The sequence below is a fragment of the Lycorma delicatula genome, chromosome 4 (assembly GCF_047948215.1).
Source record: "Lycorma delicatula isolate Av1 chromosome 4, ASM4794821v1, whole genome shotgun sequence".
NCBI lineage: Eukaryota > Metazoa > Arthropoda > Insecta > Hemiptera > Fulgoridae > Lycorma > Lycorma delicatula.
The window spans coordinates 204,938,242-204,963,427 of NC_134458.1; the positions used below are offsets into that span (position 1 = coordinate 204,938,242).

Consider the following 25,186-nt stretch of genomic DNA (forward strand, 5'->3'; position numbering starts at 1 on the left):
AATAAAAATCATCAATGAACGCACCAACCAAAATAGCAATTCTATTAATTATGATTAATATAAGTTTTTAAATGGAATGATGGTATTGCATTACCAGATTAATATTTTTCAACTGATGATTAATCTATGGATTCAAAAAACTTTTCTAAATGATACTCTGATACAAAGAATTTCTTAAACATATTCTTAATATTTTGTATAAAGAATTATGGGATATTAAGGAAAAATGATTCTACACAATATAAGCAATAAATTTATTACTATACTTAATAAACAAATACCTTAAACATTTTTTTTAAATGAACAGAATTAGTTTATAATGAACAGAAAAGATACATGTAGTAGTCAGATTGGAACTAAACAAGTTTTTCAGTTAAATCAATCAGTCATAACAACTGTAACATTTATTTACAGATACAAATAATTTAAATTCTATAAATTCAGATAGAAAAATTTAATTAATGTCAGTCATTTTATTTCTTTAAAACTCCATTTTTTCATCTGTAAAAAAAACAAAAGTAACTTATAAAATTTGTAATGTAAGTATTTAATAGTTTTATTATAAGCAATAACAAACAATGTTGATTAAAATTAATAAAATATCTTAAACAAATACTTTTTAAATCAATCTAAAAAATACAGCTGATTATTACAGTTAAAAACTTAACAATACAGTCAGTCAACTTCTTACAACCACTAAAAATGGATAAATAACAAATAATTAAAGCCATAAGTTCAGTTCAGATGAGAAAAAAAATAGTTTTTTAATATGAAGATACAATTATGCATTTTTTATTCATCTAAAACAGGAGCTTATTTTTGTAGATGAATTTCTGTTCCAAGATAATTATCAACAAAACAACTTATAAACTTGTTTTCTGTCATTACCATTTAACCATATATAGGCAACATTAACAATCTTCTTGTCTCTGATGATAATTTTTTAAGCAAAATAGAAAATTTAAAATTCTAATTCTATCACCAATTTCATTTTTATCTAACAGTCACATGAATAATACACAATTGTTACTAATATTGGAAAGAAAATAAAAATGCCAATCAGACATAACATGACGATATAAACATTGCCAACTTATGAAACACTAATTTCCTTATCACAACATGATTTCATTAAGCATGAAGGAGTAAATAACTCACTATTTGCCATTAATATTATACACACATAACCTCTTAACCATACCCTATCAAGATTCATTATTTATGTGGCTTTATCTATTATATATTTATTTCAAGAATACAACAAATGCAAAATAAATTTTTATTAGAATAAATATCAGAACGTTCTTACCACTTATTTGTATCAATTTTCCTTTCCATGTCTCTTCTAATTTACGGAGAAATTCTAAAAATATGATGACACTTTTATGAAGACTAGTTTTTTTATAATCTTTTACTCTTGATTTAATACCATCTGTTACAACAGATTCTTGTTTTTCATCAAATTTCTGAATTTCTTCAATCAAGGAGCTAGAAAAAAAATGATGAATAATGGTTTATGAAATGGTACAAAAGCAGTATTACAAAATAAAAATAAATCTAAAAAGTTTTATAATAACATAACAAAGAAATAATTTTGATATCTAATTAGTAAAATTATTACTTGGAAAGATTTTGATGTCACTAGAACCAGAGAAACAAAAGCATGAGATCTTCCCTATAAATAAATGCAGATATTAAGTTTTAATATTTACTTTGAAGAACACCACCATATCGTAACAACAATATGAAAATGCCAAGAACAGAAGTTTAAAAAAATTATAATATATATTAAGAAGCTATGGTCATTGTCAACTAAAAAATGCCAACTATAACCAGTTCATTCATAAGCTCAAGCATTTTTAACTTCATATAACTTGTTTTCATTATAACTTCAACTTTTTGAGGATGCTACTCTCTGACAGTGTAGATTGAAGTGGTTATTACTAGCACCACAAGAAGTGGTTATTACTAGCATCCCTGTCGCAGCTTTGCTCATCTATACAGTAACTTGTGTTTCCCACTGCAGTCAGGGCTAAACAACCTTCCCATCTGGACTCCTTGTATTCATTAAATTCATGCTTGTGAGAAAAATAATGATAAGCAAAAATTAAAGTCTGTTCAATTTATAAAAACTATCAGTGTAATTTCTTCAGAGCAACACTTTAGTCAGTGCAGGACCCACTAATTGGTTTTTCCCGTCGTGGTTTCGCTCACGAAAAACATAATCAGAATTAAAAACACAATTACCATCACAATGTTGCCAAATCTCATAAAGATTGATTCAATAGTGGTAGCATAAAATGGCAAAAATTTTAAAAACAATTTATATTTTTTTACCCCTTAAACTTAAAATATCCAAAAATGGTGTTTAGATATTTGTCTGAAGAGTATTTGCAAGCCTAAATCGAGAGACTATCCCATTTAGTATATGAGTATGAAACAAATTTAAACAATAATTTTTGCTACTCTATGCAGCATGTAGTTCCAAGCTGGATGGCAGTGTGGGACGGTTAATATTCTGTTGTGTTAAAAAGGGGGAACCAGCTTGGTTAGCTCGTCTGCTCTTCTCTGTTGTCAGTACAGTCATGAGTGAGCAAGAGGTTCCATCATTTAATAAAGGCGTTAAACCCGCAGAAATTTTAACTCATTTAAAGGTACAGTTTGGAGATGCTACACTGTCCAGAACTGAGTGTATACGTGGGCCAGGCAATTTAAAGGCGGGCAAGAAAGTGCAGAAAATGAAAGTCATGATCGACGCCCAAGGTCAAGTCTCACAGCTGACAACATCCATGCCATTCAAGAGCTTATCGAATGTGATTGCCAGTTCATTGTTAATGAAATAGTGTTAGAATTAGGTATCAGCTATGGGAGTGCTCAATCCATTATCATTGATCATCTTGGCTCCTCACAGTTCTGCCCCGCTGGTCAAAGCGGTCCAGGATGATTTGGATTACTTGGTTGGGTTTCTTGAGCTCCCCTGTAGAGTGAATTCTGGTGCAAGGAAGACAATTCTTCCTAGGCTTGCAGAAGTTTGAGAGGTCTTTCCTGCTATGGCAGAAAAGTTTTGGCCAAGCCCAAGGTCAAGGTGCTTCAGAAAGCAGTTCCAGCCCCAGCATAGCCCAAGCACTATACTGAGGTAGTCTGAGGAAAGCGAGAGGCCAACCAGACCAAAAAATCAGAAGTGCTTTTTGTGAATAAGCAGAGGGATCCACCAAGTCAAGTTCTGATCTTAAGAAGGACTTTCAAGCTGCCCTTTGCGACAGCCAAAAGCGCCTTAAGATTAAGTTAATAAAAGAGACTGGCAAGGAGCTGGTAGTGGATACTGATGTGGAAGACTATTTACGTCATCCAGGACTCTCCGGCGGTTAGGAAATTGGAGGTTAAAGTAGACTCCAAACGCAGGCGTAGGCCCCAGGCCCTGTCTTTTTTTGCTTGAAGACTGGATGAGCTCTCGTTAGAAAACCTGGCAGTGAATCTTTCTTCTGCGGTAGTTGAAGCTGCTCATCAGTCAATTCCCACAGGTACGGGTCAAGAGAGAGTAGCTGGATGGTGGACTCGGGACTTAAGCACAATGAAGCAGACCATAGGCCGGCTCAGGAGAGCTGCACAACAGCTCTCCTGAGCCGTTGTGACCCGTAGTGGGTGACCCTGATCGGTGTGCAGCCTTGCTTGCAAACTATCGTCAAAAAATGACCAAGTATTTTCATAAGGTTAGGTCTTCTAAGCATAATTCCTGGTGCTCTTTTGTACAAGAGCAGGGAAATAAGAACCCATGGGGTGTCGTTTATATTGTTCTTGGACATAAAAAGAAAAAAAACATTCTTCTGTAGACTCGCTCGACCCAGGATGGAGTTGCAATAGATAAAGATAGTGTCCTCAATCTTCTGATGAACGATCTGCTTCCAGATGATACTGAGGTTGGTGAAACCTCTTAAATCGATGTGTCCGAAGGGAAATTGTAGGTTTTCGCTCTAAGAATAAATCTTCTGGAATTACTGAGACAGAAGACTGCCAAGTGACTTGTAGCCTGGCTACAAATAAAGACCCTGAACATGATTGCATCACAGTGGAACTCCTTGTTCGCACTTTGCTGGTGATTCTTGGTTCCCTGAATAGGGTTTTTAATAGGATGCTTTTTACTGTATATCTTCCAGCATGTTGGAAATGTGGTGAGTTGAAACTGCTCTTCAAAGAGGGTGACAAGGACCACACTGTAAATTCTTTTTACCAGCCTTTGATACTCTTGCCTCTTGTAGGTAAGGTTTTCGAAAAGGTCTTGTACCTCCGCATTAATAGTAGGTTGACTTCTAATTGCTCGCTAATGGATGACGAGTATGGTTTTCGCCCTGGCAAGGGCACAGAGAACGCTATTCTTGGGGTAATAAATTTGGCTTTGATGAGCGAATGCAAATATGTACTTGGCGACTTTTTGGAAATATCCAAGGCCTTCAATAACTTGTGGTAGCCCTCTGCCTTGTTTCAGTTGCAGCTGCATGATTGCATGCAAAATGAGATTGAGACTCTCTCAAGCTATTTCAGCAACAGAACCATTGTCCTTTGTGATAACGGTTCGAAAGTAGGAAAGACCCTGTTGAAAGGTTGTCCGCAGGGCAGTGTTTTAGGTCCCTTTGTCTCGATTGCTGAATTCGACTCTAATGTGGTTGAGGATGTCCACCGGCTGGGCTGCCACATCATGGCTTATGCTGATGATGGGTTGCTGCTGGTCAAGGTAAACTCATGGGTTGAAATAAAATTCAGAGCAATTCAGGGATGTAAGGTACTAATGTTGTGGAGTCTTCAGCATAAGATGATTTTCAGTGCGAAGAAAACCACTATGATGTTTCTTAAAAATCGTCTAGAAGTGACCCGTCACCTGCAGGTTGTGATGGACGGCCTTTCATTTAGGTATATTACTGTTCAGAAGTATCTGGATGTAATTCTTGATGAGAGGCTTCAATTCAAGGAGCACCTTCAGTTTGTTGCAAGGAAGGCAACTGATGCCTTCTTTGGTGTTCATATTCATCCATCCTGATTGGGGGTTGAATTTTCATACTACACATATTCTTTACATAGGTGTCTGTGAGGCCATAATGTTGTATGTTGCACCCATCTGGGCTTATCGTCTACAATTCCAGTGTTACAGGGATATTTTATTACGAGCACAGCGTCTTCTTATGTTAGCTTTTGTCAGGGTACAGAACTGTCTTGTGAGAGGCAGTCACTGCGGCTTACTATTGCCAGCTGTTACAGTCAACAAAAGCCGCCTACCAAAACAAAAGATGGGGTATGCCCATCAGAGATGTCATCCTTCTCCATGACAATGCCAGGCTGCACACCATGATTTTGACAAGGGATAAAATGAAAAATAATGCACTGGGAAACCCTTGACCACCCTCTCTACAGACCATATTTGTCCCTCAGTAACTATGTTTTGTTTGCACCTCGAAAGAATTGCTTGGAGGGGAATGATTTGAAAACAATGAAGACATCAAGGAGCACGTGCGCAGTTGGTTGACGACTCGTCCTCAAACATTTTATGAACAAGAAATATTCAAGCTTCTAAATTGTTGGCAAAACTGTGTAGATCGTGCAGGAGACTATATAGAAATTATGAAGGTATGAATTGTGTATATTATTAATCAATAAATTTATATAAAAAAAATTACAGTTTATATTTGATTCACCCTTGTAGTTGGAAATGGGGAAAATTTGCAGTCATTGTTTAAAATTTTCACCTTTCTTCACCCCTTTCAAGATCGAATTTCAGAAAATTTTTTTTTAAATTTGTTTTTATATATTCATATGAAGATTAAACACAAAAAATCAAGTTAATATCTTCATGTGTTACCAAGAAATTAAAACGAAATAGTAAATTTTATTATTACTCCATTTAACCCTTTAAACTCAGAATTTAAAAAAATCTTTTTTTAGTATGCACTTACACTGTAAGAAAAATATGTATACAAATTTTCATCAATTTATCTTCAGTAGTTTCTGCATGGCATTGATCATCGATTAATCAGTATATATTCTTTTATATATAAAAATTTTCTTTTAGTATACTTATTAAAAAACATAAGTGTTTCTGATTTACATGTAGTTTTGAATCCAGATACTTGATTATTCTTTAAAACATTTTGGACAATATGTACAAAGTATAGATTTAATATTTCTATTCACTAGTCCTAAAGATCACAAAATTCATTACCATTTGAAATGAATCAACTGGATTTATGTTACTAGAGTTATGTTATTTATGTTATGCTTTCCACAAATTTATTATGTTCTAACAATTATGATTATATACAGGTGATTCACATAATGTTACCGCAATTTCTGTAGTAACACTAGTAATTATATAACAGTGAAAATAATAAAAAAAGTTCATATAAACATGGGTCCAGAAACGCTTCGTTAGCAAGTTATGGCTAGCGAAAAGTTTTGCCCTGATTCCTGAGCAAAGAGTGAAATAAATCCATACTGAAATTTTACGAACATACATTAAGGGGATAAACTTGATGGTTTCTTATGGTGTTTGACCTGACAAATTAAATAAAACAGGTTTTAGAACCATAACTCCAGTAGTTTTCATACCTGACATACAGAAAAATTAGTTGTCTAAAAACACATTTTTTTATATTTGTAATACTAACACTTTTTTAAATGGCTATAAATGAGTAAAATTTATTATCAAAACTTGTACAGAATTGATTTTCTGTGAAAACTGATGTAAAATAGCCTAATAAAAAACAAATACAAGTTGATTTTAAATATGATTTCATTATCAAAACTTACCCATATGAAAACTTTTAAATGTTTCTGAAGTTAACATACAATTGATACCATGTTAAAACAATTAAAATGTAATTTATACATTTAATTAAAAAATAGTAGTTTAATTATTTTAGTAATTATAATAATTATATCTGTTTACTTAATATATAATGAGGCATTCTTGTTTTGGTGATGGAACAATACTAGTCTTTTGCTTCTCCATAAAAACTATGCAAAACATATTATTACTGCCACTTTTATAATCTTTCAATTTTTTTTTTTTAAGTAATCTTAAATAAACACACTTTTCTTTACTTGATTTTACATTTGATGAAACTTGGATTCATCATTTTGAGTCAAAATCCAAACGTCAGAATATGGAATGGAAATATCAGAGTTTGCCTGCCAGGAAAAAATTCAAATCTATGTATGCATCAGTCGATAAAGTGATGCTAATGGTGTTTTGGGTCTATAAAAGGTAAATTTATTGTGAATATTTGAAGTACAATGTACAATTAACATGAGTACTATTGTGATGTATGCTAGGAAGTAAAAAGGGAAACCTCCAGTAAGGTGGAAACACCCTGATTTTCTCTCAAAAGGCTTCTGCATGATAACACTCACCATAGGGGTCTTTCAAGCGGTATGGGGACTGCTCAAAAAATGTGGGAAGCTATTTAAAAGTTGAGCTGGAAGGTGTTGCCGCATCAATCTTAAATCCTGATCTACAACATCACATTTTTGTTTGTTTGATCCTCTGAAAGAATTTTTACGAGGCACCAAGAATATCAACTTTGAGTGGATCAAGAATGGCTCAGAAACCAAGGTAAACAATTCTTTATTACTGGAATAAGAAAGTTCACAGAATGATGGGACAAGTGCCAAACTGCAATCAGAGATAATGTTGAAAAGAAGATTTCGTTTCAATCTCATTGAACAAATTATAATTTTTCCAGTCATTTGACACTTTTATTGAACTACTCTTGTATATTAAAAATAAAGCTAGACCTAATATTGAAATCTGCAGAACTCCAAGTAATATTTGTACAAACTAGGGTGGAAAATTCCTTAATACTAATTCTGTCTGTTGCTTAACTCAGCACACTGTTTTCAATCTATGTTCTAAACCAATCCTTTTTTAAAGGAGTTCAAAATTCATATAATCAAAACCTTACTTAAATAAAAAAACTGATATAATTTTTTCTCCTCAATCCACTGCATCTATCCCTCTCTTCCTAGTTTACTAATGTAATTTTTGTAGATTTCTTTTTTCTGAATCCATCTTGTTTTGCTATTAACAAAACATTGTATTATACATAATTCAGATAATACTAAAATATTATTAGCATGAATAAAATCCAATAAAAATACAAACAAAAATGTACTTTTTCTAATCAAAAAACAAATAAAATTAATCATAAAATAAACCACTTTACCTGATAGTTGGAACATTAGATGGATTAAAATTCTGTACAACACGGGGATTAAAAGGTACACAAACTTTCCCAGTTTTAGGATGTACACAAAATGGTGCTTTTAATAAATGATTTAAACCTTTACTGACGTTTATATCTAATCTTGGATAAGAATACTGAAGAATTATCTCTTCTAAAAGATTTTTTGTTCTCCATTTTAAATTACCCTGTAACATAATTATATAACTATAAAAAAAAATAATAAAAATATTAAGTTTTCAAAATTTAAAAAAAAAGTTTATATTTGAAAATCGTTTTAAAAAATACAGAAAATGCTTATGTAAAATCAGATTTATATTACAGAAAACAAGTTTTTCCATTAGAAAGCAAATAATTTTGATTATAGATTATTTGAAATTCATAGTATTTTTAAAACTTTTATCCTTAATTTATTTACGTATTTACATCCAACAGTGATAACATAGAGCCAACTACTTATTTATTTATTTGACTCTATTAAAGTAACTGAAGTGGTTGTTTGATAGTTTTAACTTCTCTATAAAGTTCATAGTAGCATCTCTAAAATCTCTTTAAATGAACTTTCTCCTCTAGAGTTATGTTCTAGGTTTTGCTAAAAAAAAAAAAAAAAAATGAAAAAAGGTAATCCATTTTACTGTATGAACTTTCTCAAAATCAAAAATCATAAAAAAATATTAAGAAATTTCTTCATACACTAATAACTGATTACACTTTTATTTTTTTCTCTTGCGCTTTTGGTTTTACGATGCGATTCATTTAAAAATATTTATTAATTTTATTATCCATTTATTTATAATATTTACAAATACTTTTTTTACAAGATGTTCTGATTAATAATTTTAAAATTATTCAAAAAAATAACTTGTTTTTGAATTATAAGGTAATTTTTCAAATTTAATTTCTTCAGTAGAGTTACTACTGGCGCTGTTGTTTTAAAACAACTAATGTGAAAAAGGTAACAAACCACCCTTTAGAGTTCATTACTCATTATTACAAAATGGTGATTTTTATACTCATATTTTAAACAACTTTTTTATTACTTTACTGAAACAATAAATTATGGAACTGAACAGAAACCATTTAGTGCTATGCTTTCAGTTACCATTATGGATACTTTAAAAACTTTTTTTTTCTATTATATTCCATCAATTTTATTTTCATAGGAAAATTTTATTTATGGTTAACATTTTTTTTCTGTTTGTATATAATCTCTGTATAATAAAAATATTATCTGAAATAGAATAATTATTCCCAGAAAATAATTATTTATCTAAGTACACTTTTTATAAAAAAATGTTTTCAAAATCCAAAAATCCAAAACAAGAGAAGTGTTCATATTTAAAATTTCCATTCTTAATTCAGGACTGCATATTTGATTGAACACTATTTATTCACAGGTAAATCTAGCTCCATTGGTGGAATCATCTTAATGGGTCCAGCAACACAAAAGGATTTTACACAAGACTTGACAAAAAACAGTTACGCAAGCAGAAAAAAAAAATTTGAAAGAATATTACTTATAGTTGTAAAATCTTGCCAGATAATATCCCCCAGTGTTTGTATATAAACATGGTTATGATTATTATAAATTTATATTCAAACAAATCCATCTGCACAAGTAACATATAATAAATGATCCATCCAAAAAAAACATATTCAATGAAATTTACAAAATATTAAAACAGTTTTATACATAGCCAAGTAATAAAAAAGATCACTTATTATGTTACATTACTTTTAATTTTCAGATTTTAAAAAAAGAAGTAAAAATTCACTTTTATTTAAATTCTGAAAATTTTCTTGGTTGCATGCTGCCTTTGACAGCTATTACAAGTTGAAAAATAAACATTTCATCAACACATAGTATTTTACCTGGTGTTAATTGGCACATGGCACAGCACTGTACAGAAAAGTTCATTGGTATGCAATTTTACATACTGCTATGATTGTACTAATCTCAGGTAACTTATCTGCTTAGCTACATAGTATATTTTTTTCATGTAAAATAAACATCTATGTACAAACAGCATATGCTATTATCTTAAGCGAAAAACACACTTTTTTTTTCAACGCTGAAAGATTAATTATTAATGTATTACACAAGGTATAAAACCGAACCCGCAACACAACCACTGCAATACTGGGAAGTTATACTGGAATGAAATTTTATGAATGCTACGAATAAATTAGGTAGGAAAAATATAAAACGTAATTTAAATGTTGCATTTATTTACCTTATTGTTACAAAAGATGTTCAAAATGAGCACCCTAGACATCAATGCACTTTTGTGCTCGATTGATCATATTGAGAATCATTTGATGCAAAACGTTATTGTCAATTATGTTGATTTCTCGTTGAATGTTTACCTTCAGTTCATCAATATTGTAGGGATTAGGTGCGTAAACTCTCTCCTTCAAGTAGCCCCAAAAGAAAAAATCGCAAGTAGACAACTCTGGGGAATGTGGAGGCCACTGTCCTCTGCTGACAGCTCGTTGTCTGTCTCCTTCAGTTATTGCACAGTTGTAATATGGTAAGGTTTCAATTTTAATTCATGAAGAATTTTACAAGATGTGTATTTAACACCAGATTTTTGGGATAACTTACGTAATGATTTTTTTGGACTAGCAGTAATTCTCCTTTCAATACTGGCAATGGTCTGTGGAGTTCTAACGGAAGGTTGCCTATTTCGTTTTGCATTTGAAACCGAACATATTGTACGCCTTTTTTTAGATAAATCATGTATGGTACTCTTCACTGGGATACTGGCATTCAGAAATTTTTCTACGAATACTTTATGTGATTCCTTAAAGATTCAGAACAAATATAGGCCTCAACTATAACTATCCTCTCCTGGATTGAACAAGACACTTTACACAAACATAACTGCACTGCAACAAAACGTATACTGCACTGACACGTAAACACCTGACAAATGGCAGCAACAATCAGTACTAAGATACACATCCACTAGTCACTCTAGTTGTGTGTGAGTCTTTCATAAATACTGTTGTGTAATGGTTTCATTATGGGTTTGGTTTTATGTTGCTCAACCTGTATATTACATATAATACTGGGCATAATGTTTAGGATCAGACTTTGTAACTTTTCTCCAAAATAACAACATTAACAAAAGTCAGATAGAGCCTCTATGACGTGCGCCTGGATATATTCAGAACAAATAGGAGAAATTCATCTGGTAAGCTGAATCTAAGCAAACTTCACAGCTTCATTTATCATCAAATCTCTCTTCACTACATCACATCTAGATTTGTAATACGAGACCTAGTCCCACCACAGGTAACCTCTCGACAGTCAACCATGGTCGTTTAAGGAATACACCACTGACTGAACCAAGCAACACCAGAGTTCAGAGAAGGCAGCATTTGGAAACGGTGGGCTGCCGCTTAGAAGATAACATACAATTAGAAGCACTAGAATGCTCCAACACTATACACACAAACAAGAAAAATACAAAATCCAAAATCAAACTGTATTAAATCACCAACATTTCCATAAAAAGAAACCTTTAGATAAATCCTGAGAAACCTTTTTTAGATAAATCGTGTATGGTACTCTTAACTGGGATTCAGGCATTCGGAAATTTTTCCGAATGTTATTACTGAAATAGTTATTAATGAAATTACAAAATGTTATTAAACGCCCAGTTATTATTTTTAGGCTCATGCAGACCAGTAAACTAATGCATCAATAAAAAGCACCAGAGGACAGGCAGTGGTGGATTGTGCCAACAAAGTCGCGTATAGAGTTAGAATCCATCACTGATGCCATGCATAAGAAGAGACAAGGATTCTTTGGATTATCATGAGGAAGCAAGATTCAAGACTTCTGAGACAGCTAGAACAGTACAATCTCGACTCGAAAAACACTAAGACAGGATGCAGATAGATCAGAGAAATAAGAGAGGAACAGAAGGAAATTGGTCTTACACCAGAAGATACCACAGATTTAAGATAAAATTAAACAACAGAATCAAGAACAAAAACACTCGCTACACACTCACAAGAAAAAACTCACAATACGAACATTTTCAACACTAGAAAGGGCACAAAATCGGAACATAAGAAAAAGGCTGTTTAGGACAGCAAGGCCTAAACATTCCCTTCGAAGAGACTTGAAAATGGACTGACTGAAGTGATCCTATTTTTGCGGTCATAAAAGATAATAACAATAATAACAACAAAATATAATAATAAAAAAAAAAGTTAAAAATATACTAAAAATGTAAAGAAAATTTTTATAATAAATGTAAAATATCTAAAGAAGTATTAACCTTATTTCTTTGATACTTAATTATATTTTCAATCTTATTCCATTTTTCTTTAGATTCTGAACAATTTGCCAATGCTTTTTTAATTTCATTATAAAGTGATTCATCTTTAATAGTCGCTAAAACGTTTGCTGTCCCTTCTTCACCACTGAAGAAATCTTGTTCTTCAACTAATTTAATAAATTGTTTCTCTATTATCTCAACAGCACGTCTGCAACAACAGTTAATATTTTATCGTTAACTTCAGTACATTGAGTTGATATATTAACATTATACATTCTAGGTATACATGGAATACAATGTTTAGGTGGAGTACATATTTAATGGTAAAAATTGAATTTGCCTTATAAACTTTTATTTGGCCACTAGCCATTAGTAATCATTACTGGGGGAAAAGAAACTCACTAGTTTATAATTTTAGATCTATGTATGTCACTGGTGCTTTCAACAGCTTTTATGTGATAGATGATTATATCACTGGTGGAAATAACACCAGTTTTTGTTACTTATTCATTTCTAAACAAAATATTTAATTTGTAACATAACATGCTGTAAATTTACACATTTCTTTACCTCTACTTTTACATCAATAACCCTGAAAGTGGCTACTTTTAATTTTTCAACACATATGTCAAAGTTCAAAATGAAATTTATTTCAAAAATAATTCTTGTAACCAGAAGTTCTGAAGAACATCAGTAGATATCATGGTTATTCTTTATAACCATTAATCCTGCACGGTAAATTAATACCATATTGCTATGCATGAGTTAGTTTTGAAAATGATGCTGTTAAATGCTGATGGTACAAACTGTCTTTGATTCTGTAAATGTACTGCGCCTTTGTGTTTGGATTGTACTGTTTTTTTTTTTATTTCTAAAAATGTGTGATAAATCTTTAAAAAGAAAGTGGCATTGCTTATTGTTATTACTATTTATTTTTTTTAATGATAATGTTGCTGAAGAAATAGAGATCTTTGCAAAAGATCTTAATGGAATTAACAGAAAACCTAATAAGTGAAAACGATTAATTTAACTAAACAAAGAAATAAATTACTGTATAAATATAAGAAAGTATCTTATGTTGCTAAACAGATATGTCGCAAATATGGTTACAGTGAAGTAAACTTGAATGTATAACTCTATAGACCATACATCAATCACATCTAGCGAGGGGACATATCTTTTTTTGTCAAAATAGATTTTCTTTTTACAAAAAATGTTTATTTATTCATATTCACAATAAGTGAATTTCTTGTAATTTGAACTAGACACCACAAAAAATTCAGCTTACAAGATATGTATATTAAAAACTGCTTATCCGTGAACAAATTAATAATGCTGTTGTCAGCCTCTGTGGCTGAGTTGATAGATAGTGGATTATTACAAAAGGTACTAAACGTTTTATTCTGGGTATAATCTTGAGATTCATTTCATATATTCTAATTATTAGGTTTATGTGAAATATCTGATACAGCTATAAAGAACTTCAAGGATTCTATCTTTAGTTCTAATATGAATTTTTATATAATAACCTGAATAAACCTTACACAATAGAAGGATGCATTTTATCACCAGGTAAAGAAACTTTTTTCCCTTGATTTTCTCCACCAGTAACTATTTGTAAATATTCAGCAACTGCACTTCTTTGCATCTGATCTAGGTGACGAGCAGATTCATCACATACCCAACAATGTACACCTCTTCGTCCAGAGAAAACCCATAATAGATGATCCCAACCAAAATCCTCTGAAATAGTAAATAGTAAGACTATGTCAAAGCAACACAATTAAAAAAAAAAACATACAAGAATGGAAACATTCCCAATGAGTGAACATATTTTTATGTATGATATGGATTCTAATATTAAAAAAATATATATTTGTTTAATTTGACTCGTGAAGTTGTTAATACCCTCCAGTTGTTATCTGGCTCAATGGTTTATAATCCAGATAAATATTTTCACAGGTTACACAATTCAACAACAATTCTTCTTAGCAAGTATGCTCTTGGATGACTATTTAATATCTGTAACTAAATAAATAAATACTTAATTTTTGCAGTATAGATTTGAGTTAGTCAGTGGAAAATTGTTGGATAACGTTTTTACGTTATCATCACATGAAAACAAAAATATAAGACCTAATAAAACAACAACAAAAATTAAAACTTAAATTAAAATATGAAATACAAAAACAACATTTTAAACTAAAACATTAAACACAAAACAGATGACAATTACTATCATAGCTAACATAATAAAAATTTAATTATAACCAGCATCACAGATAAAAGTTAATCTACTGTCATAGATAACAGCTATATATACATACATATATATATAACTAAAATTAAAAAAAATATATATTTAACGAACTCTGAGAGGAGTGTAAAAGGCTCCTTCTCGGATAACAAAAAAATTTTTAATGAAATCCAAAACAGTAAAAAACAAAATAAAAAATAAAACAACACTACTAAAAAGTATCTAAAATACCAACACTTCAAAGAAATAAAAACACCCGGCCCAAAACTTTGACGAATGTTCCCGAGCAATTTAAATTTCTGATGCAAAGCCGCATAGCACATCCAATACACAAGGCACAAGGATGTCAAGCAGCAGTTGCATCTTATGCATAATGATGCATTTACAGCTGACATCAGATACCCATGAGTAGCTTTTGTATGTCCTACTTGCAATCAGCAAAGAACCACTTCCTCACGAAGAATTTTTCTGTATATTGAAAAATATGTCTACTTTAGTAAATGATATACTAAAAGTTCTGAATAAAATTTTCCAATTTAGGGTATTTTTATCTAAACATTAATTATGTAAAAATCATTCTTAAAAAGTAACATGGGTAATGAAGGACGATTGACTATGTGCATCTTTAGCAGCGGAATCTGCAGATTTATTACCAGGAATCTCCATGTGGCTAGGGATCCAGCAGAAACTCACTTGTATGTTGTGATGGTTCAACTCAGCGACTGAATTATACATTTTGGTGATGATGGGATGTCTGGAATAAAACTTTTCTAAAGCTTGGAGAGCATTACATGAGTCAATACAAACAAGGATGGTACTTAGGGTTAATGATATTCAAAGCCTTATTTATAGTGTATAATTCAGCAGTAAAGACACTCATAATACCAGGTAGACCAAACATATAGGTTTGGTCATTAACAATAAATGTGCATCCAACGGTATCGTTCTTTTTCGATCCATCAGTGCATACTACTGCGTCTGGGTTTGTCTTGGAGAGAACTGTCTGTGAAATGGTATCCTTTAGAACAGTTGCCTCCATTTTGAAGTAAGTAAATAGATCATCCTTTATGCACCCTTGATCCCTTCTTATTATGGCACCAAAAGGCTAATCACCTAACCTTAAAATTATGCTATATATATCACAATAACTTGATTAAAAAGGAAAAATGATTAAATTGCTAAAGAACAAAAAATTAAAAAAAAAAGAAGATAAACAAAGAAAAATTTATAATTAAGAAAAACTACAGATTTTTAATTAGTGAACATAACTGTTCATGCTGTTTAAAAATAGTGGGGAAAAGCATGAAGATTACCTCTAAGAGCAGTATCCAAAACTTGAACAGCAATTGACATAAATTTCCAACATTTAATGCACACATCAGCTCCTTGACAACACTTTCTAACATCATCATAATCAGTCATATCGATATCAAATACTAATTCCTTTTCTTCAGGGAATAATGAACTCACTAATCTATGATTTTTTGGCCTAAAACATAAAATAAATAGTTATTTAGAAACATTTACAAAACAGTTGAAAAATATGTCTACTTTAGTAAATGATATACTAAAAGTTCTGAATAAAATTTTCCAATTTAGGGTATTTTTATCTAAACATTAATTATGTAAAAATCATTCTTAAAAATGTTAGCTATTTAGATTAGATGAAGAAAGAATAGGGAAATCAAAAAAAAGTTTATTTTTTTGAATAAATATAAATTAACAAAAGTAATGACATATCTATGATTATGTGTGATTGTAGACCTTAGGTATAATGTAAACTTAAAAAAGAATCATTATACACATAACATAAACAACTTGATGTTCTATACATAACACAAATAAGTACCATATCTTAACATACTTTAACATTATGAAATAACGTATTAACATGTAAGGACTCACAGCAATGATATACTTAACACAAAATTTAAATCTAACATACTTTTTGACCATATTTTAAATATGAACTTGTTTAATTAAAATGTCTATTAATAATAACATTACCTTATTTTCATGTGAGAATAAACAGTCACTGAAGATGAAGAGTGAAATGACTGAAAATGTTTTAAAGTTGATTTTTAAAATTTTTCATTAGAAAATTTTAGTTTGGTTTGTCGCTGCAATAGTTATATTTTAAAATTAACACTATTAAATATAAATAATTAGTTGAAGTGACATTACAGTATTCAGCTGAAAAGATAGTTGATTATATAATTTATTATTTTTTTTAAATGCTAACCAACCTGGTAGATGACCAAAGGTCATATAATAGTGTATTGGAAAAAAATATTTTGTACACAACATAAATGTCATTTTTTGAAATTAGTTATATTACAGTATGAATCTGAAACATTCTTTTTCTCATGATTCTGTAACTGTTCACTTTTTATTAATATATCCTTAATGCCTTGCCATTATGTAAAATAAATAACAATTATGTTATGTTCACTTAGAAACTTATTTTTTGTTTTACTAATTTTTTATGGCAACTTTGACTCGGTAGTTATAAATAGTAAGTATACTTAACTGCAGATCAGGGATGGGCAAAAGCCTGCCCATGGATTAAATGTGGTTCTTTTAATTGTTTAATCCGGCCTGTTATGAAATCCTGCGCAACAACATTTTCATTTCTTTCCTTCCTTATTTTATAAGCAAACTACAAGCTAACTATAAGCAGCATGAGTGCGCATCTATTACAGTGTATATGTGTGTGACTAGCAGCTTGGTGGGAACACCCACCAGGTTGGTCTAGTGGTGAACGTGTCCTCGGAAACCAGCTGATTTCGAAGTAGAGAGTTCCAACATTCAAATCCTAGTAAAGGCAGTTACTTTTATACAGATTTGAATACTAGATCATGGATACCGATGTTCTTTGGTGGTTGGGTTTCAATTAGCCACACATCTTAGAAATGGTTGACCTAAGACTGTACAGGACTACACTTCATTTACACTCCTACATATCCTCATTCATCCTCTGAAGTAATAACTGACGGTGATTACAGGAAAACAACAGGAAAAAAGTAGCTTGGTGGGGGGATCATAGTGAAAGCAGCAATAACATGTTAGCAAGTTATGGAACTCAATCGACGTGAAGTGTGCTTTCGCTGTAGACTTCAGATTTTGTATGTGCTTTACGTCCGAGTGTGCCAAACTCTAAGAATAATGTACATTTCTCACAGGTAAGTTTTTGAATTTTAATGGTTTTATTTTAATTATTTAATTACAGATGTTGAAATAAGCCAGCACAAGAAATGAAAAATTGATTTGAAATGCTGAAATTTTAATGTGCATGGACAAAAAGTATTTATTTACAGATATAAATAATAAAGCAATTTGTTTAATTTTCCAAGACAACTGCTGTATTCAAAGAATTCAACTTAGAGGCATTTTTCAACAAATCATTCGAAATATGGATCAGTTTCATCAAAGAAACTGTGAAATATTGCAGAGTACTTAAAAAAACTAGCAAAAAAAACAAAAATCTTCAAAAACAAAAACAATATCAACAAAGTTGTTGCACATAATGTTGCAAAGTTGTGTAAACCGTTTACTGAAGCAGTTTTCCAAGCAATGCATGGTAAAAGTTTTAGAAATAATAAACTAAGAACAAGAATTGCAAATTTTAAGCACTGTTTTCTCAATTTAGATGAACCGTGCAATGTAACTGACACAAGCCAATTATTAACATTTATTCATGGCATATAGAAGAAATTCAATATTAGCAAGGAACTGGTTAGCACACATTTGATGAAAGATACGACTACCAGAAAAGACTTTTTATGACTTTTGAGGAGTGGCTAATTAAAATCCATTTAACTTGGGACAAAGTAGTAAGCATCAGTCCACAGACGGCTGTCCTAGAACTGAAAAAAATGCAGGCTCATTAAAAAGAATCAGTGATAAACTAAAAGAGATGCACCCACAATGTGAAATATTTTTCTGCACTGCCACATTTATCAAGAAGTGTTTCATAAAAAGGTTTTAGAACTGATTCATGTCATTAATGTTGTAACAAAAGTAGTGAATTTTATCCAAGTACATAAATCATTATTTAGGGACATGCTCTAAATCACTGGCAGTTTACCGAATTCTTAAAAGATATTGAAAGTGAATTTTACGACACACTGTACCATATAGATGTGAGATGGCTTAGCGTCAGCAAGGTTTTGAAGAGCTTTAACAGTTTGCTTGATGAAATTGTAAGTTTCTTATCAATTAAAGAAAAAGTTAATAACTTTCCTGATTTGCAAAATGAAGAATAGTTAAATGATTCTCCTTTTCTGTTAACAAACCAAATTATTTGAGCAAACTAAATATTGCACTAAAAGGAAAAAAGCAATACATCTTTAATATGTAGTAAAAAATCCGAGCATTTGTGACAAACTTTTGCTGAAAATTTAAATGAGAAACAATTAAATCACTTTCCAAAATTTGAATCACAAGAAAACTTGAGAAATGATTTTGGTAAATATGGAAAAATAGTAAAAGATATTTATCATTAATAAATACAGTTCAATTTTAATATATAGGATGCTCCAGTTCAGATTCAGTTAGAACTGATTGATTTGCAGTCAGATCACTTGTTAAAGGAAATGTTTCATTCAAGCGAATTAACAGTTTTTTATGGTTCCCTGAATGCAGATAATTCAAACATTTTCTGGATTATGACAAAAAGTATTTAATTTTATTTGGATAAACAAATTTATGTGAAAGGAATTTTTCATTAATGAATACACAAAAAATAAATAACAATTACCAACCACTGATGAAAATTTACATTCAGTGTTAAGGATTGCTACCAGTTAGTTGGAACCTAATTTAGATGAAATAATCACAAACGAACATTCAAGATTTCATGTCTCATATTAAGTATATATTAATTAATAATTGTTTTTACATGTTGTTTGTAATAAAAATAAAGATGTATACAAAGCTATAAATTTCTAAAAATATTTGATTAATCATCAATGCCTTTTTTTGTTTCACATTCCTTAAGGTGTAAATTTTATATGTGATTGGTTAACCCGCATACAGGACTACTGTAACCCCGTGTTCACCATCTGGGGCTTATTTAAAGTAAAAATATGAGATTAAGTGTATAAAATGCTATTTTAAATTATAATTTTTTTAGAAAAAATCTCTACTCCCCTTCCCAATAGAAACTCTCCTGGATCCCATCCCAATCACATTCTGGCAAACAATAGGGACACCACTAAAGATCAACACACAAGCACCATCGCACCTTGCAATGGCTCTGCCCACATGATGCACTAAAAAAGATCTTTTGAGCGTGGTTAAAAGCATTTGCAAGAAATACCACATTCCTCTAGATGAATGGCGTACAAAAGAGTGATCTAATGTAATTAACTTAAAAAAAATTAAATTTTTATTTGAGAAGAATTTTTAATTTATAAAAAGTTAATTCATGTCATAAAATTATAATTTAACAATATGTATTAATGTAATACTTATGATTAAGAAATTCACTAATAGTTTTAGTTTTATAAGTTTTTTTTTTAATATAAGGATGGTAATTGTTTAAAAATTAACACGAGGCAAAGTATGACAAAACTATTTCATCAAATCAATATATATATGATAAACTGCTTTACGTGTTTCATAAAACAATCTTCTGATTATTATGGAAAGAACAAAATTAAAGAAATTTAGTTTATTCACTAATTTTAGTTTATGGACTTTCTCCAGTTCAAATTTCTATCAATAAAATACCAAAAAATGATGAACAGTATTGAATTTAAATATTCACAAATATTATTTTTTATAATGCCTTATTTTCATATAAGAATTTTGGAAATTAGATTAAATGTAAATTTATATGGAATAAAATTTTAAATTATAGTTTAATTTTTTTTAAAATTATTTTTAATTAATCTCAGTATAATGATAGAAACAATACTATATAAAGGTTAAGCTAGCCTTACGCCTTAAAAGGTTCTGGGTTCAATTATCATAACATAGGTCTTTCACTTTATCATGCAATTTCATCATTAATTATTCATAAGCAATGGCTGATGTAAGCATTATTTAAAACAAATAAAAGATTTCAGTTTTATTAGACATCCAATAAAATTTCTGGATTATAAATAAATCAGAATGTTACATGAGTAGGAATTACATTTATTATGGAAATATCTGAAGTAAATTTAATTATATGACAAGAACTAATGTCTAAAAATAACTTAGAATAAAAAAGAAATCAATGTCTAATGATTTTGACCTTAATTTTAATTTTTCAAACTAATTGTACAGTTAACTGATGTAACAAATGATCAATAACTGTTTAGAAATATATAAAGACAATAGAAATGAGAATTACTGTAATCAAAATACAATAAGTAATATAATTTTTTTGCTTAAAACAAATGATTATTTGTAATAAAATAATAGGTATTACAGATTATATATTACTAACAGCCAAATTTATTAGTATAATATAAAGACAAAGTTTCAAAAGGAACAAAGAATTTAAAAACTTATTTTAGAAATAGTTTTTTTATTTGCAACAAATTATTGTAATGTTTCAGTAATAAAATGCAATAGGACTGTGACATTTTTATTGCCTTAACTTTTTAACTGTAATACTCCGAAATTAAATTGTACAGTCTGCAGAAAACAAGCCTAGTAGCAGCTCTTAGTTTCAATTCATATTATAGCTATTTTGAAAAATTGGTTTTTTATTACCTTGCATTAACATTTTCCCACTAAACATTCATATAAAATGTATGAAAAACCCATTTTTTGTTTTAATAATGGAAAATTTTTAATTTTGTTATACATAATGGAATTATTAATTTGGAGGAGAGATTTTAGCCCAAAATCATCTTACTGCTTGGGTACAAAAAATAGAAAAATGGAAGCTGCACATACCCACAAAGAAAAGCAAAATGTCGGTACTGATGAGTAATGTTCAAAACGGAACATCAGTTTTCAGGTAAATGAAACAGGAGAAATTATTAAAAGTTTTCAGTATGTAGGGTTAAAAATACCTGAAGGTTAAAAGACCAATCAGGAAATTATTATTAGCAGCAATGCAGATGACAGGAAGAGGTTTTAGAATTATAAGCTTAGTATGGTATAAGGAAGTACTAAAGAAATGTAAACAAAAAATGTGACTGAATTAATGTCTCTATTTTAACGTAGTTTAGAAAGCACTTTTTGAAATAACTGCATAAAGAGAAGATAATAAAATAAAATTTATAACAAACTTGTATGAAAGACAGAATAGAAGTTCTGCAAAAAGAAATCTGGAATGTAAAGAATTTAACAGCAAGACTAAGATGGTCTGGGAACTTCTTCCTATTATATTTAAACTGATATTTTTTTACCTAATATTATATTTAAAAATTTTTATAAGTTTAAATTTTTATAACACCTATGGGAAGTACAGGAAAAAGATGGTTACACTACGTAAAAAAGACATGAAAAATTGAACAGAAACACAGTTAAGTGAAGGTTCATGAACTGCAGCTCAATCCAGGAACAAATGGATAAAGGTAAAGAATGATAATGATGTTGAAGTAATGAAAAAAATGTATCTATGCAACATAAACTTTTATGAAACAATCTATCAAAGAATTGGAAAATGCAATGCAAACACAAGACACTAATGTCTTATTACAGTATATGCCTTATTCAGTATTACAGATTTTATTCAAAAATGTTTATAATTTGATTTAAGAACATGATATGTATTAATCTGATTCACCGACTGATGCAATCGCTCATGTGGCAAGCAACAGCAATACAAATATAGAATGAGATATACATACACAATAAGAAAAAAATCCAAAACTATACCACTCACAGCTTGAGCCTAGTCACCCTGATTTTAATAAACATCAATACTACAGTTAGTACACTCTAACAAAAGCAAAATATTATAAATATTCTATGCTGTAAAAAGTACTAAAAAAAAAAAAAAAATGTTTTATGCATCACCTAATACATGTAAAAAATTTATTATTTTTTTTAAGCAAAGAAACTAGACTGGGTACAGTGAAAATTAATTATCCAAATGTGGATCATCTGAAAACTCTCTAGTAACACTGTCAGTACCTTCACTAACAAACAGTTACTTTAACATTCTCATAGAATGAGATAACCCGCAACATATACCCCCCCAGTTCTAAATTGACCCAAGCAGGATTCGGCAGCAATAAAGACAAGTTAATAGATTAGTAATGTAAGAAAATAAAATATCAATTCAATGTTCTATGAAATTTAGTGTTTTATTCTTATATAACATTCTAGATCACACATAAAACACTTTTTGTATCTTCTTATAACACTGAATGTCTTCAGAGTATGAAGACATGTATGATTACTGGTTACAGATCATTTTTCAGAAAATTAATTTTCTGAATATCCAATTTCTAACTAATAAATAATACTCTAATTTTACTTTGAAAAAGTATGCACAAAATGTCAATAAAATATCAGTTTCATTACTGTAACTCAACTCAATGTTATCCTTTATACATCAATGATCAATAATAATACTTTAGTTGTAATTTAACTTAATAGAACTTTCAAATTAAGTTAGTGTAATTAACAATGAAAATAATATTTTTAAATTAATGATAGCTTTAGTTGGTTCAAGTTGTGCTAAACTCCAATGGTACTTGAACAGTAAGTTATTCTAGAAGATAAAAATGATCTTAATAACTTCATTATAATGAATATATTACATACACTACATTATAGGAAACTTTCAAAATTGACAGATTAAAGTGGCAATGTTGACTGTATTTTAATTTTTCAAGCATCATTTGTTTTCAGTAGTTTATGACAAACCATCATATAATGCTACACGCATCAAAAATGTTTACAAATCATACAAATTTATTATCAAAATATGGAATTATTAGAGTTACATATCATGTGCTTCGCAATATTTACGGTGTGAAACACCAACTGACAAAACAGATGCATGGAGTCAAGAGATTACTGCTGTGGTAAGTGCAAGTTTTTGTGAAAATAAAAATTTAACAATTTCATGTCACTCATAAGAATTTGGGCCTTTCTTCAACAAAAACATGACAAATTTTGCGTAAAGATCTTGGTCTACACCCATATAAGATTCAACTAACTTAAGAATTAAAACCACAGGACCATTCTTTGCATCAATGGTTTGCTGAATAAGACTACAGCAGTTCGAAGTTGATAAAAATTTTCATCAAAAAATCTTTTCAGTTGAAACTCATCATTTTTGACTTAATGGCTTTATAAACAAACAAAATTGCTATACTTGGAATAATTCCAATCCACACAAATAATTCAACAGCGATCATTACAACCAAAAAATATCACTGTTTGATGTGGATTATGGGTTGGTGGCGTCATTGGGCCATTTTTGTTTTGAAAATGAAGTAGGAGATGGTGTTATAGTAAACGGCGAAGTTATTGAGACATGATTTGTGATTTTTTGTTTGCAAATCTGGAAAATTTTGATTTGAATGAGATGTGGTTTCAAAAGGAATCATCTGTATGTCCATACATGTATCACATATATCATATGTAAGTATCATATAACACATATACAAAGCCTAACTGCAATACAACTTTAATAGTATTTTTCAATCACCAACAGTATTTCAATTTTATAAATGAATACACTTTCAAATACATGTATTGTAAATATAATACACATTGGTCAAAACAATGATTGACTAGTAAATTAAGATTTTTATATATCTAAAACGCATTTGATATTTCTTCATATTTTTTGAGCTTTTTATCTCTAAAATGTAATACTTATTGATACATATATAAAACATTTTGTGTGTGTGTGTGTATGTATGTATATAAATAATTAAAATAGACATTTAATAAATTTATTCTTGTAATAAATGTTACTATGAACAGAATAATTAAGTCATAAAGAAAATTAAACATTTTTCATTTACTAATACTTTCTTTAATTTCAATTTTACTTTAAAATAAAATGTAACATTATCATTAATAAAACACAACATACTCAAAGTATATTTGGTAACCAAATTTGATACCCAAAATGTATATTTGGTAGGCAACTGAACTTTTACCCGCACATCAGCAGGTACTACATACAACAAAATCAATCTCTGATTATCACCCCTTAAGAATAGATAAATAAAGATACCGTACACATCACATATACGACATACAAATAACAGCAAACAAATTTTACACAAAGCAGATAAAAGCGATAACTCAACTTGAAGCATGTGAAATTTACACACAAAACAAATACACTTTGGGCATGTACTGTCTATGAGGGGTTTTCAAACATTCAAAATAGTCATAATAAACAACAGTATCACCCACAAACCACAGATTAAATTGCTGAATACAAAATCTAGAAAGTCTTCATGAAACAAATTTCCACGTATTTAGGAAGTGAGTAA

At 30.0% G+C, this 25,186-nt stretch overlaps 1 protein-coding gene across 2 annotated transcripts in view; it reads right to left on the minus strand.

The window, feature by feature from the left end:
• Positions 1-240: 240 nt before the first annotated feature.
• Positions 241-25,186, minus strand: part of Prim1 (DNA primase small subunit) — a 34,201-nt gene continuing 9,255 nt past the window's right edge. For both annotated transcript variants that reach the window (XM_075365071.1, XM_075365069.1), the window contains exons 4-9: positions 16,091-16,266; positions 14,065-14,263; positions 12,521-12,728; positions 8,211-8,416; positions 1,310-1,488; positions 241-501 (exon numbers count right to left, since the gene is read on the minus strand). In XM_075365071.1, coding sequence (XP_075221186.1) covers positions 482-501; positions 1,310-1,488; positions 8,211-8,416; positions 12,521-12,728; positions 14,065-14,263; positions 16,091-16,266 — 988 coding nt within the window. In that variant the 3' untranslated portion in view covers positions 241-481. The remainder of the gene's footprint in view (positions 502-1,309; positions 1,489-8,210; positions 8,417-12,520; positions 12,729-14,064; positions 14,264-16,090; positions 16,267-25,186) is intronic.